At 44.4% G+C, this 11,562-nt stretch overlaps 1 protein-coding gene across 1 annotated transcript; it reads right to left on the reverse strand.

The window, feature by feature from the left end:
* Positions 1-732: 732 nt before the first annotated feature.
* On the reverse strand, positions 733-11,161 carry ITLN1 (intelectin 1; the record flags this gene model as incomplete). The annotated part of the gene is given in 6 exon segments (XM_082858559.1): positions 733-767; positions 2,605-2,623; positions 2,627-2,725; positions 3,126-3,284; positions 3,616-3,857; positions 11,137-11,161. Coding segments are annotated over 6 exon segments (579 nt in total).
* Between the last annotated feature and the right edge of the window lie 401 nt (positions 11,162-11,562).

Consider the following 11,562-nt stretch of genomic DNA (forward strand, 5'->3'; position numbering starts at 1 on the left):
TTTGAAAAGTCTACTTCAATTTCACTCACTCATTAAAAAGACATTTTTGGGCCTTTCTGCTGCTGAAGAATCACTGTGCCATGCATTGTGGTAAACTCTGAAACAGAGTTAAGTTATAACATCAGAGTCACACATTCCTTCTCAGTGCCAGGGTTCAAGGCCCGGGGACCTTCAAGGGAAGGACTCCCGAGGGAGGGACCTGCAGCCTGAAGTGAGCAGGGCTCAGCAGGGCCCTCGTGGTTTGCTCTCCCTATAAAGGCTCAGCACTTCACCCACCTCAGGACTCTCTGCAGAGGCGGTAGCTCTGAGTCTCCACTTGGCTGGGAACTCTCAGCTCCTGGCATCTGTGAGGAAGGAAGGAGGGAGCTCTCCGTGCTGTGAAGAAGGTTTTTCTGAGTCTGAGACAAGATCCGAGTGTGTGGGGAGCCATGATGCCAGCTCAGGTCTGGTCTTGGTCTCAGAGATGGGAAGTTTCAGAGAAAGGAGCCCATGGCCTCTTAAGGATTTGTAGCATTGGATAGAGGTGGGGGCTATTCCAGGAGGTTCCAGAATGTTCATAAGCCCCTCACTTTCCATTTGAGGTTTCCTTACTCAGAAAGTTCAAAGAGCAAGGATGGAAGGAAAAGATGGACAAGCCAATGACCTTGTGCCTCTCCTTTCCCCTTGGGGGCCGGGGGCCAGATTCTGTCTCCTGCTGTTCCCCTCTTTGGCCAGCAGAGGGCCGAGTGCAGGTCAGTCACTCAGGAGCCGCAGTTTCTTCAGCTCACCTGAGGTGTGCAGTGGAGCAGGAGTAGAGCTGGGCTGAGGTCCTGGGCCAGAGGGGAGTTATGTAGATGCAGAGAAGCCACACTTTGCAGCCGACTTGAGATGCGGCCTGGGTGCTGACTGCTGGCCTCTCTGGTCTGAAGCTAAGGCATGTCTTGGGGCCGCACTCTGTGCCTCTGTGTGGCTTAGGAGGCTCAGGGAGCCGCGATAAAGACTGTGCTCCCTTCTAGCTGCTCCTACTGCTATGGCCTTGGCCCAGGGATTCCCACAGGGAGCTGGGTGGTCAGAGCTGTGCCCAGGGAATATCCTTCTTTAGTCCCCATCCTCACAATCCCATCCTCACAGTAGGTGTAATGATAGTTTTCACTTTTAATTAATTGAGCAGAAGAATGCAAGTGTTAAGCCTGTACTAGACTGTGGGTCAGCTAGTCATAGCAGAGAGGATCCTGACCTCTGGGGCCTCATAGCGCAGTGCTGAACTGGTGAAGTGGGCAGGGGCTGGGATCTGATGACCAGGAAGGCTGCTGTCAGCTGTACCAGACTATTAATGAGAATTATCTTCACATCCTCTAGCAGCGACCCGTTCTCCTGAGACATTTTGGGAGAGCAAAACCTGCGCTTCTTTCCTCTTTCCTGCCTAGAAGCGTCAAGGAAAGTTGAAAGAAAGAAAAGAGAAAAGAGAAAGAGAAAGTTGTGGTGAAGCAAGTGGTGAGTTATAAACCAACCCAGCGTCCTCTCATCTGAGTCACTTTTAAGCTAAATGGACCCCAGTCATGGACAGCAAGAGGAGTGTGCCCATCACTCTTGTCTGCTCTGACTCCAGCTACAGCCAAGGAGATTTCCAGTGAGAATTTTGAGGCTTTTCGGTCCCACCCAGGCACAGCAGACATGCTCTTCTGAACACAGAGAGAATGTAGTGCTCCTGGTGACTCTTAAGGTGGTGGCCAGAGCAGTGATGAGTCTAAGATTTTCCCCTTGTTGTAAGCTGAAGAGTTAGCCTGCCAGAGTTTCATAGATGCTGGCAGAAAATATGAAACTCCTGACAGTGAGACAAAGAAATGTATTATTCACATTCATAGCAGTAGCCAGAGTACCAGCATTTTCTTGTGCTGCTTCCCTGAGTCCCATCCCCACAGGGTGACGTGAAGAGGGCCAGGAAAACAGTTGCAGATTTAGTCTGTTTGCCAAGCTGCTCGTAAATTGGGCTCGTCAAGCGACCACAAACCTTTTCAGAGAGTATAGTTTATTCTCTTTGGGGCTGAGTATGAGGAGGAACTCTGCGCTTAGAGAATCTGAATCTTATATAAAGGGCTGAGACCATGGCTGCCCTTTACTCTCAGTTCCAGAGGCTACATCCTGATGTAGACTTGAGATGCGGTTGGGTGCTGATTTCTGGCCTCTCCAGGCCAAAAGGAAGCACAATCCATTGAGAGTTAGTGTCTCTGTCTTCTAAGGATGTTAGTGCTACAAAGTCTTTGAATATGTAGCATGGAACAAAGGCTGTCAGTGTCCCTGTTCACAGATGACCCATAGAGAATTTCTCGCCACTTTGAAAGTTGTTCTCACCTGTGAACATTAACCTAGTTTTTACTCTTTTAAGAGCCATACAGGGTATTGGTTAAGAAGCCTGGGTTTATATCCTATAAATTGGAGAGGATAGTATTTTTAACTTCATAGTGTTCTAATGATGATTAAATGACACATGTCAAGTTCCTAGAAAAGAGTTTGGCACATTGTACGTGTTCAACAAATGCTAACAATTGTTAATTGTTGTTATTTACACTTTCCCCAAGAGTGCAGGGAAGGATTGATGACTGGACTTTGGAAGCAGATACTCACGCTGACCAACTGGTGAGTACTAAGATGCGGTTTTCTCAGCATCACCAAAGTCATAGACCAGAGGAATAGCTGGGCCATTGTCAGTCTGACAGCTCCCTGATCCGTACTTCACTGGGTATTTCTGCAGGGACCCAAGATACAGGTTGTGTGAGGACAGTAGAGAAGCTGCCACATTGGGAATTGGGGGATTTAGAGCCTTCAGGTGTCAATATGCAGAAATCAGTCTAAATAATAGTGACTCCTTCCCACTCCCCCCACCCCATAGCTAGGTTCCTAACTAGCTTCAAGCCCCTTGTCCTTCTCCCTCTCTACCCCCTCTCTCCTCCTCCATAGGCCTCATCCCGTGCTCAGCTCAGATTCCTGAGAGAGGTAGCACATGAGTTCACCTGACCCACAGGTGGAAACAGCCAAGCACAAGCACCTGCTAGTGACACAGAACCCAGAGCAGACTTACTCTTCACCCCAGACACTTGGCTGTCTGTTCACCAAAAGAAGTGTGAACAGCCTGCAGCCCCATACACCCGGTAGAGTCCAAACAGATTGTGTCCCAGATTCGGGAAGAAGCTAGTGTTGGTGCGGTACCTCAGCAGGGAGCTGTTCCTCCAGTGCTGCAGGGGGCGCTTGTTGGGCGCATGCCACATGCCCAGGTCCTGGGCCTGGATGTCATAGTAACCAGGGTTCTGCAGAGCAACACACACACTGATCCTGAACAGCCCAGGAGGTCCCACTAACCAAAGACCCACACATGCAGTTCTCAGTTGAGCTGAGAGCTCTGGGCTCCAGGGGGGCAGGTGGCAGCAACGCTCAGACACCTGCCATCGCCAGCAGATGATAAGGCCCCACCGCCCAAAAAGACCCGGTGGGAGAAAGTCGTGATTCAAGACATGGACTTTTTTCCTTCTTCTTCTCCAGCCCTACCTCCTCATCCCCATCTCCCACCCTCCCTTCCACACGCTCTGCTCCAGCCACACTCAGCTCTCCACCCTTTCCCAGCTGGGTGGTCAGTGCCACCAACCTTGTATCACTGGTGGACGCCTCTACAGACCCAAACGTGTTGGCCCAGTTGCCACCCCCCTCTGGGCAGTCTGCCGTGCTGCCCTGCTGACTCGACCAGCGATCACCTACCGTGCATTTCCCAGGAATGTGGTTCTCGTGCACACTGGCCACTAGGGTCCAGCCGCCATCCCCAGAGGTCATGACACAGAAGGTCTGGTAGATGACGCCATTCTCAGTGTAGAGCAAATACAGGCCATCTGTGGACGGAACCAGCCTAGAGAGCCCGTGTCTGTGAGTACAGGGTCCATTTCAGGCTCCAAAACCAGAAACACCCTGGGAAGTCAGAAATGTATCCTAGAGGCTCCCGCACATATCCATTTGTTGGTGTAGGGAATCCCTGTGCTGGTGAAAGGGAAGCTGTTTCCAGTTCTTCCTTTGAATACTTGACCCTTCTCTGCCTCTTCTTTTCCAGGGGAATTTGTTGCAGGATTTGTCCAGTTCAGGGTGTTTAATAATGAGAGAGCAGCCCAATGCCCTGTGTGCTGGGATGAGAGTCACTGGCTGCAACACTGAGCACGTGAGTTTATTTATTTATTTATTGGCTGCGTTGGGTCATCGTTGCTGCAGGCAGGGGCTTTCTCTAGTTGCGGCGAGCAGGGGCTACTCTTTGTGGCGGTGTGTGGGCTTCTCATTTCGGTGGCTTCTCTTTGTTTTGGAGCACAGGCTCTAGGTGCACGGGCTTCAGTAGTTGTGGCACGTGGGCTCAGTAGTTGTGGCGCACGGGCTTAGCCTGAAATTTTTCCTTTTTTATTGATGTTTTTGACTTTTGTTTTTGTTTTTGCGGTACGCGGGCCTCTCACTGTTGTGACCTCTCCCGTTGCGGAGCACAGGCTCCGGACGCGCAGGCTCAGCAGCCATGGCTCACGGGCCCAGCTGCTCCGCGGCATGTGGGATCCTCCCGGACAGGGGCACGAACCCGCGTCCCCTGCATCGGCAGGCGGACTCTCAACCACTGCACCACCAGGGAAGCCCGATGAGAACTTTTAATATCTACTCTCTTAGTAACTTTTCAATGTACAATACAGTATTGTTAATTATAGTCACCAGTCTGTACTTTATAACCACAGGACTAATTTTATAACTGAAAGTTTGTACCTTTTGACCACTGGACATAATTTCCTGTATTGAAGTGCAATTTATCTGTATCCTCATGTATGATTAGTACTTTTATGTTGTGTTTAAAAAGTATTTCCAGGGCTTCCCTGGTGGCGCAGTGGTTGAGAATCCGCCTGCTGATGCAGGGGACACGGGTTTGTGCCCTGGTCCGGGAAGATCCCACATGCCACGGAGCAGCTGGGCCCATGTGCCATGGCCGCTGAGCCTGTGCGTCCGGAGCCTGTGCTCCGCAACGGGAGAGGCCACAATAGTGAGAGGCCCGCCCCGCGTACCGCAAAAAAAAAAAAAAAAAAAACCAAAACTTGGGCATAAGACTTGAGTAGACATTTTTCTAAAGAAGATATAGAACCAGCCAACAAGCACATGAAAAGATGTCCCACACCACTAATCACTAGCGAAATGCTAATCAAAACTATGAGATACCACTTTACACCCTTAGGATGGCCTTTATAAAAAAAAATAATAAACAGAAAATAACAAGTGAGGAAGATCCAGGAATTTGCATTTCTATCAAGCTCCTAGGTGATTCTGACGCTGCTGGTCCGGGAACCACACTTTGAGAACCACTGTCCTAGAATTTCTTCTTCCTAGTTAGGGTCCTATATCAGATTGTTAGAGCTGCTGTAGCAAAACACCGTAAACTGGGTGGCTTAAACAACAGATATTTATTGTTTCATAGTTCCGGAGGCTGAAAGTCTGATATCAAGGTGTCAGAAGGGCTGGTTCCTCCTGAAGGGTGTGAGGGAGAATCTGTCCCATGCCTCTCCCCTAGCTTTCGGTTGTTTGCCGCCAATCTTTGATGTTCCCTGACTTGTAGATGTATTACCAGAATTCTGCCTTCAACTTCACGTGATGTGTCTGTCTCTGTGTCCAAATATTACTTTTTCATAAGGACACAAGTCCTATTGGATTAGGGCTTACCCTAATGACATATCTTAATGTAATTTTCTCCAAAGATCCTATTTCAAATTAAGGTTCTCTGCTAAGGTACTGGGGATTGGTACATCAACATCTTTTGGGGGGACACAATTCAACCCATAACAGGTCCCTTATATATTTTGGTCTCCATATGGCTGAACAATTCACTCAGCAGCACATTAAGCCTTATCATAGGCAATTCTATCCTTTCCCTTTCTGCAATCCTGTCCTGGCCTCAGCTGCTTTTTAATTGTAGGATGCCGTTGTCTTCCGTTATATGTTAGGCTTGCAATAGAGTTGGGCTTCTGGTTCCACTCTCTTGGCATTTTAGGGGAGGAATACTCCCTTCTTTGTACATTATTTCTGCTCCTTTAGCACTAAGAACAAACCACAAATCATCACAGTGGGACCATGAGACAAAACTGTATGTACAGAAACCAATAACTCTCCCCTTTATTTAAATAACAAGTTAGAAGACATAATGGAAGAAAAGATCCCATTTATCAATACAATAACAATAAAAAATTTGGGGATAAATTTAACTAGTAATGTGTGAGATCTAGATGATGAAACTATAAACACCAAGATATATATATATATATATTTTTGTGGTACGCGGGCCTCTCACTGTTGTGGCCTCTCCCGTTGCGGAGCACAGGCTCTGGACGCGCAGGCTCAGTGGCCATGGCTCACAGGCCCAGCTGCTCCACGGCACGTGGGATCTTCCCGGACCGGGGCACGAACCCGTGTCCCCTGTGTCGGCAGGCAGACTCTCAACCCCTGCGCCACCAGGGAAGCCCACCAAGATATTTTGAGGAGGAAAATGGTTCAGTCCTGGAATAAGTAGGGTGAAGGTGCCAACAAAGCAAACTGACAGATGTTACACGGAGCCAACCTGTCATGATCTCCACAGTTAAAATAGCCAAGTCTTCTGAAACTGTTTCCTTTGATAACCCACTCAAGTGCATATAACAATGATAATGCCATGTGGGATTTTTAGGAATTTTTATATGCTCTAGATACAGCCTTTTATTAATTATGTGTGTTACAACTTCTTTTCCCATTCTGGGCCTTGCCTTTTCACTTTATGGGTTTTTGATAAACAGAGGTTCTTAATTGTAATGAATTGCAATTTACTGTTCCTGTTCCTTTTGTGTCTTATTTAATAAATTTTTCCTTATTCCCAGGTCATGAAGATACTTGTGGGGTATATTCACAGGTATCTTTACCTGTGTAATATTCTAAAAGCACTGTTGTTTTATGTTTCACATAAAAATCTACAGTTGAGCTGTAATCGACTTTTTTCTTTATTGAGAGGTAGGAGTTGCTTAATTTTCTTTTCCATTTTGATTTCAAATTGTCCCAGCACCCCTCTGATTGATTTACTGTTATTTTCCCCACTTCTTTGCACTTTCCCGATGGGTGGTTTGGTGCCCACTTGCTTTCTCCACTTATTTTCTCTCCACATCTTCATGTCCTTAGAGTGTCCTATCCATGGAAATCCAGGCTGGAAGTAAGGGAATTTCACAAAACTGGGTTCTCCTTTGGGCTGGCAGGAAGACCATTTAAAATGGGTAAGAAAAAGAGACTCCAGCAAAGGCCCAGAAATCATCTCCCCAGTTTTGGAGTCTGCAGTGTGCTGAAGGTTCTCTGCAGCTCAGAGACATCCACTCTGATGCAAGGTAGACCCTGCTTGTAGATGTATCACCAGAATTCTGCCTTCAACTTCACGTGATGTGTCTGTCTCTGTGTCCAAATATTACTTTTTCATAAGGACATAGGACTAATATTTTCTATTTTGAGAACATCTTAGCACAGCTCTGTTACCTCCACTCCATGGAACCACTAACTTGAAGGAATTATTGCTCCTAAGAAAGTAACTCGTGGACACTGACTCCTCTCCTGGCAATGAAGAAAACAACAGAAAAGAGATTCTGGTCATTGCCATTGAAAAAATATAACCAAGGTGCAGAAAGTGTCCTAGTGATCACTTTTATTTCCCTTTCTCTTTTCTAGGCATGCAACCCCAAAGGGAAAGGGATGGGAGACTTAATGATCAGCCAAGAACAGCCCATGAATTTTCCTTCCAAGGGGTGGAGGAGCGTTTTCTTACTCTCTCCCTTCTTCCACCAGCTGCTTGGAATGCAGATTTTCCTGCTAAATTGGGATCCTGTGATTGTCTTGCAGACTCTCTGGGGATTGCTGCTGTGTCCTTTAGGTGGAAAACCCGTGTTGCTTCTGCCCACATACTTTGCCCAATGGAGACGAGGATTTTGGTTTTCTCAGGCTAAGCAGAGAATCACAGACTTAGAACTTGTCATAAAGTTCATTTACTTCAATGGGAAAAATATAATGTTACAAAATTTAAAAATTTGCTAATTAAAGATTAAAAAGCAAACATTTAACATTATTGTTATTATTATTATTTACTATAAATATATAATATGTTAAATATTTAGAGCACATATTTGTAGAGCACATTTTACTAAATATAAAAGTCAAAAACAGGGCTTCCCTGGTGGCGCAGTGGTTGAGAGTCCGCCTGCCGATGCAGGGGACACGGGTTCGTGCCCCGGTCCAGGAAGATCCCACATGCCGCGGAGCAGCTGGGCCCGTGAGCCATGGCCACTGAGCCTGCGCGTCCGGAGCCTGTGCTCCGCAACGGGAGAGGTCACAACAGTGAGAGGCCCGCGTACCGCAAAAACAAAAACAAAAGTCAAAAACATCAATAAAAAAGGAAAAATTTCAGGCTTTGACACTTCAGGAAGCTTTGAAGACAATAGTCTCCCAGATGTTTAAAAACAAAACCAAACCTCAAGAGCAGCTTCTGTGAGAAAGATGTAAAATAATCTTTGGTCCAGAAATGGGTGGACTTCAGCACTTTACTTGAAGGATTTACTTGGAGCCCTACATGCATCTCCGACAGAACCCACACTAAGCCTGCAAAGCTCTTGTTTCTAAGGAACAATAAGTGAAGCAAATACAGTATGAGTTCTATGACAATTCAGGCAGCACATAAAAAAAACCAAACGTAATGTCCCTTCCTGCAAGATATCAAGGTCTCCGCTTCATCTCAAACAGCTGATGCCAGGGGCAGAATCTGGTTTACCTAGATGCAAGAGGCCACTGATACAAGACAAAGTGTGTTTTCTAAATGACTTCACAGTAAGAAAAAAAAAAATCCAGGATTTTCAAGGTGGGGAAAAGTTATAAGAGACTCCCTCCACATTGACTAAATATCTGAGGTAAGAGCAATCAGAACTAATCGCTATCCCTTCTCCCAACGTCAGGGAGCTGTAGAAAAGGCTGCCTTGTTGCTCAACAGAGAAGGAAAGAGAAAAAAAAATACATATATATATATGAGAAGATTAGTCTCAACATAGATTTATACCCCATTCACTGGATCAAAACAAATTATAAAACCATCATACTTATTTCCACAATATGCTCAAAAGTATGTACAGGCAACCAGAAACTATAAGTCTACATAGAAAGTTTGAAGAAAAATAAATGAATTGCTAGAAAAGTAAGATATAGTTTTAAAAAGTCAATTAACATCTATTATTAATATCATTTTACATGAAAGATATTTTAAGAACAACAAAATAGAAAGGACATAGTCACAGAGTAAATATAGTTCTTTACCTTGAATACATCTATTGCATGGAAAATCCACATTTTTGTTCTTATATTTTTTATGATGAATGCCAGCTCCTGGAAACTGTCATGACCTGCCACAACCTTTAGAGGGCAACTTGTGAATCTCTGATTTAGTAAAAACTCCTCTCATGATCAAAACTTTTGACATCATTCATACCCCAGATCAATGAGTTCTCTGAGAAAATATATTTACCTCCCTTTCTCAGTGACAGAATCAACCACTTCTTCCTGTGTATTTTCATAATTCTGAGACAAGCTTTTATTATGTAACTGATAACATTGCATTCAAATATTTATTTGCCTCTTTTAGCAATTATTAAGAGAGATGGTGATTTCCCATGTTTGCCAAGCTAATATTTTCTATTTTGAGAACATCAAGGAAATGAATTACTCAAAGGGTTCGGATGAATTAAAGCAAGAAATGAGTTCTCAGATGTCTAGCGTTACAAAGTTTTAAAAAAACAACAACAAAAAATTGCAGGAATAGACTATAACCAGGCCTAAAACTGGTGTCTGCCACCAGGATGTTGTGACTACAAAACAAGCTTTCAGTACTCCTGTACACTGTGATATCCTGTAAGATTGAAATGTTAGTGTACTTACTGGGGTAAAACCAGGATGGGTTTTTAAGCAAGGAATAGATATGGTGACATTTTTTAAGAGGAATGTAGTTTTATTCAATTTGAAATTTTAGTGCAAAGTGTTCCTCAAGATATATATTAAGATACACATTCAGATTTCATATTTTTGAAAAACACTAAAATATTTTATTATACCCCAAATACTGGGATTTTGGAACTTAAGAGCTCTGTATTTCAGAATGTCAGCATATGCCAAACCTGTACTGTAATCACAAACTCCCCACCAGGCCCAGGTTTTCAGGCTGCTTGAGGTCTTACCCAGCAGTTACACACTTTTCTGGTAGAGGTCACTGAATACACATTTGTCCTCATATTCTCAACAGTCCTTTGTTAGAAACAGTATTCAGCAGAGAATAAACCCATATGTTGATGATCAAAGAATGAACATCTGGAAGATTACTAAATCCAAATGTAATTAAAAATGTATTGTTTTACTCCCCCAAATTTTACTAAGCAAATTTTAGAAGTTTTATATATCATGTAGAAACAATATTGCTCAGCTCCCTCAGCTGCTAGGTTGGGTCTGTGTCACTAGTTACTATATTGCACATGAGATACCACATAGCAAATACATGCTCTTGACTGAGGTGGATGGAGACAAAGATTTTGGGAGTGGTATTTTTTTTTTGTGTATATATATATATATATATATATATATATATATATAGTGCCTGCATATGTGTCTGTGTGTCTGTGTGTGTCCTGATTGAAGATGATTTACCAAGGAAATTTTTCCATATTGTTTGCCTGTTGAAGACCCAGAATCAGTTATTCCTTTTGCTCCTGCTTGCAAAACAGACCACCTTTTCTCCCTGAGGTCCTGTCCTTTGTAATATAGAACCAAGGCAGCTGACATGCAGTGCTCACATTGTTTCCCAGAGGTCTTCCCTTAAAGCTCCAGTGCAGTAGGTACATCACATACCTCCTGAGATACCACAGGCAACACATGTAACATTTTCCCTACAACAGAACACAGATCTCCATCCTTTAACCTCCAAGATTAGTTTCTTCATCAGCTATAAGCATGCCACCAAGCCAGGGCTACATATTTGAGTTATTTCCTGAGGCTGGGAAAAGGGCAATGTTGACTTGTGCCCTGCCTGGTAAAGGCTTCAGCCTGAAAATAACCTTTTCTGCTTACATTCCTTGGCTAGAACAAGTCCCATGGCCCTTTTTAACTTCACAGATAAGAGGTGCAGTCTTCCATGTGCCTCTAAAAAGAAGTGAATTGAATCAGAGTGAACAACACTAATGATTACCTGAAAGTTTTCCTGATGAAGTGACATTAGTGGTCATTTACTTATGGCTGTAAGAAACAGCAGAGATGCATGGGAGACAGTTCGGTCCTCTTTCTGTATCTCCTTCCCTCTCTCTCCTTCCTTTCCTCCACCCCTCCCTTCCCCTTTCCTTTTTTTTCATAATGACTTAGACACTTATAAACCACTACCCAACCCCAAAACTGGAATGTTATTAATAACCTATACCTACCCATGTGCTCCTCTACATTGCCATTGTCTGAATTTGTGTTTATCATTCTGTTGTGTAGACTTACTTGGGCCAAGATTGT

This window comes from Leucopleurus acutus (assembly GCF_964270905.1).
Source record: "Leucopleurus acutus genome assembly, chromosome: 2".
In the NCBI taxonomy this organism is placed as follows: Eukaryota; Metazoa; Chordata; class Mammalia; order Artiodactyla; family Delphinidae; genus Leucopleurus; species Leucopleurus acutus.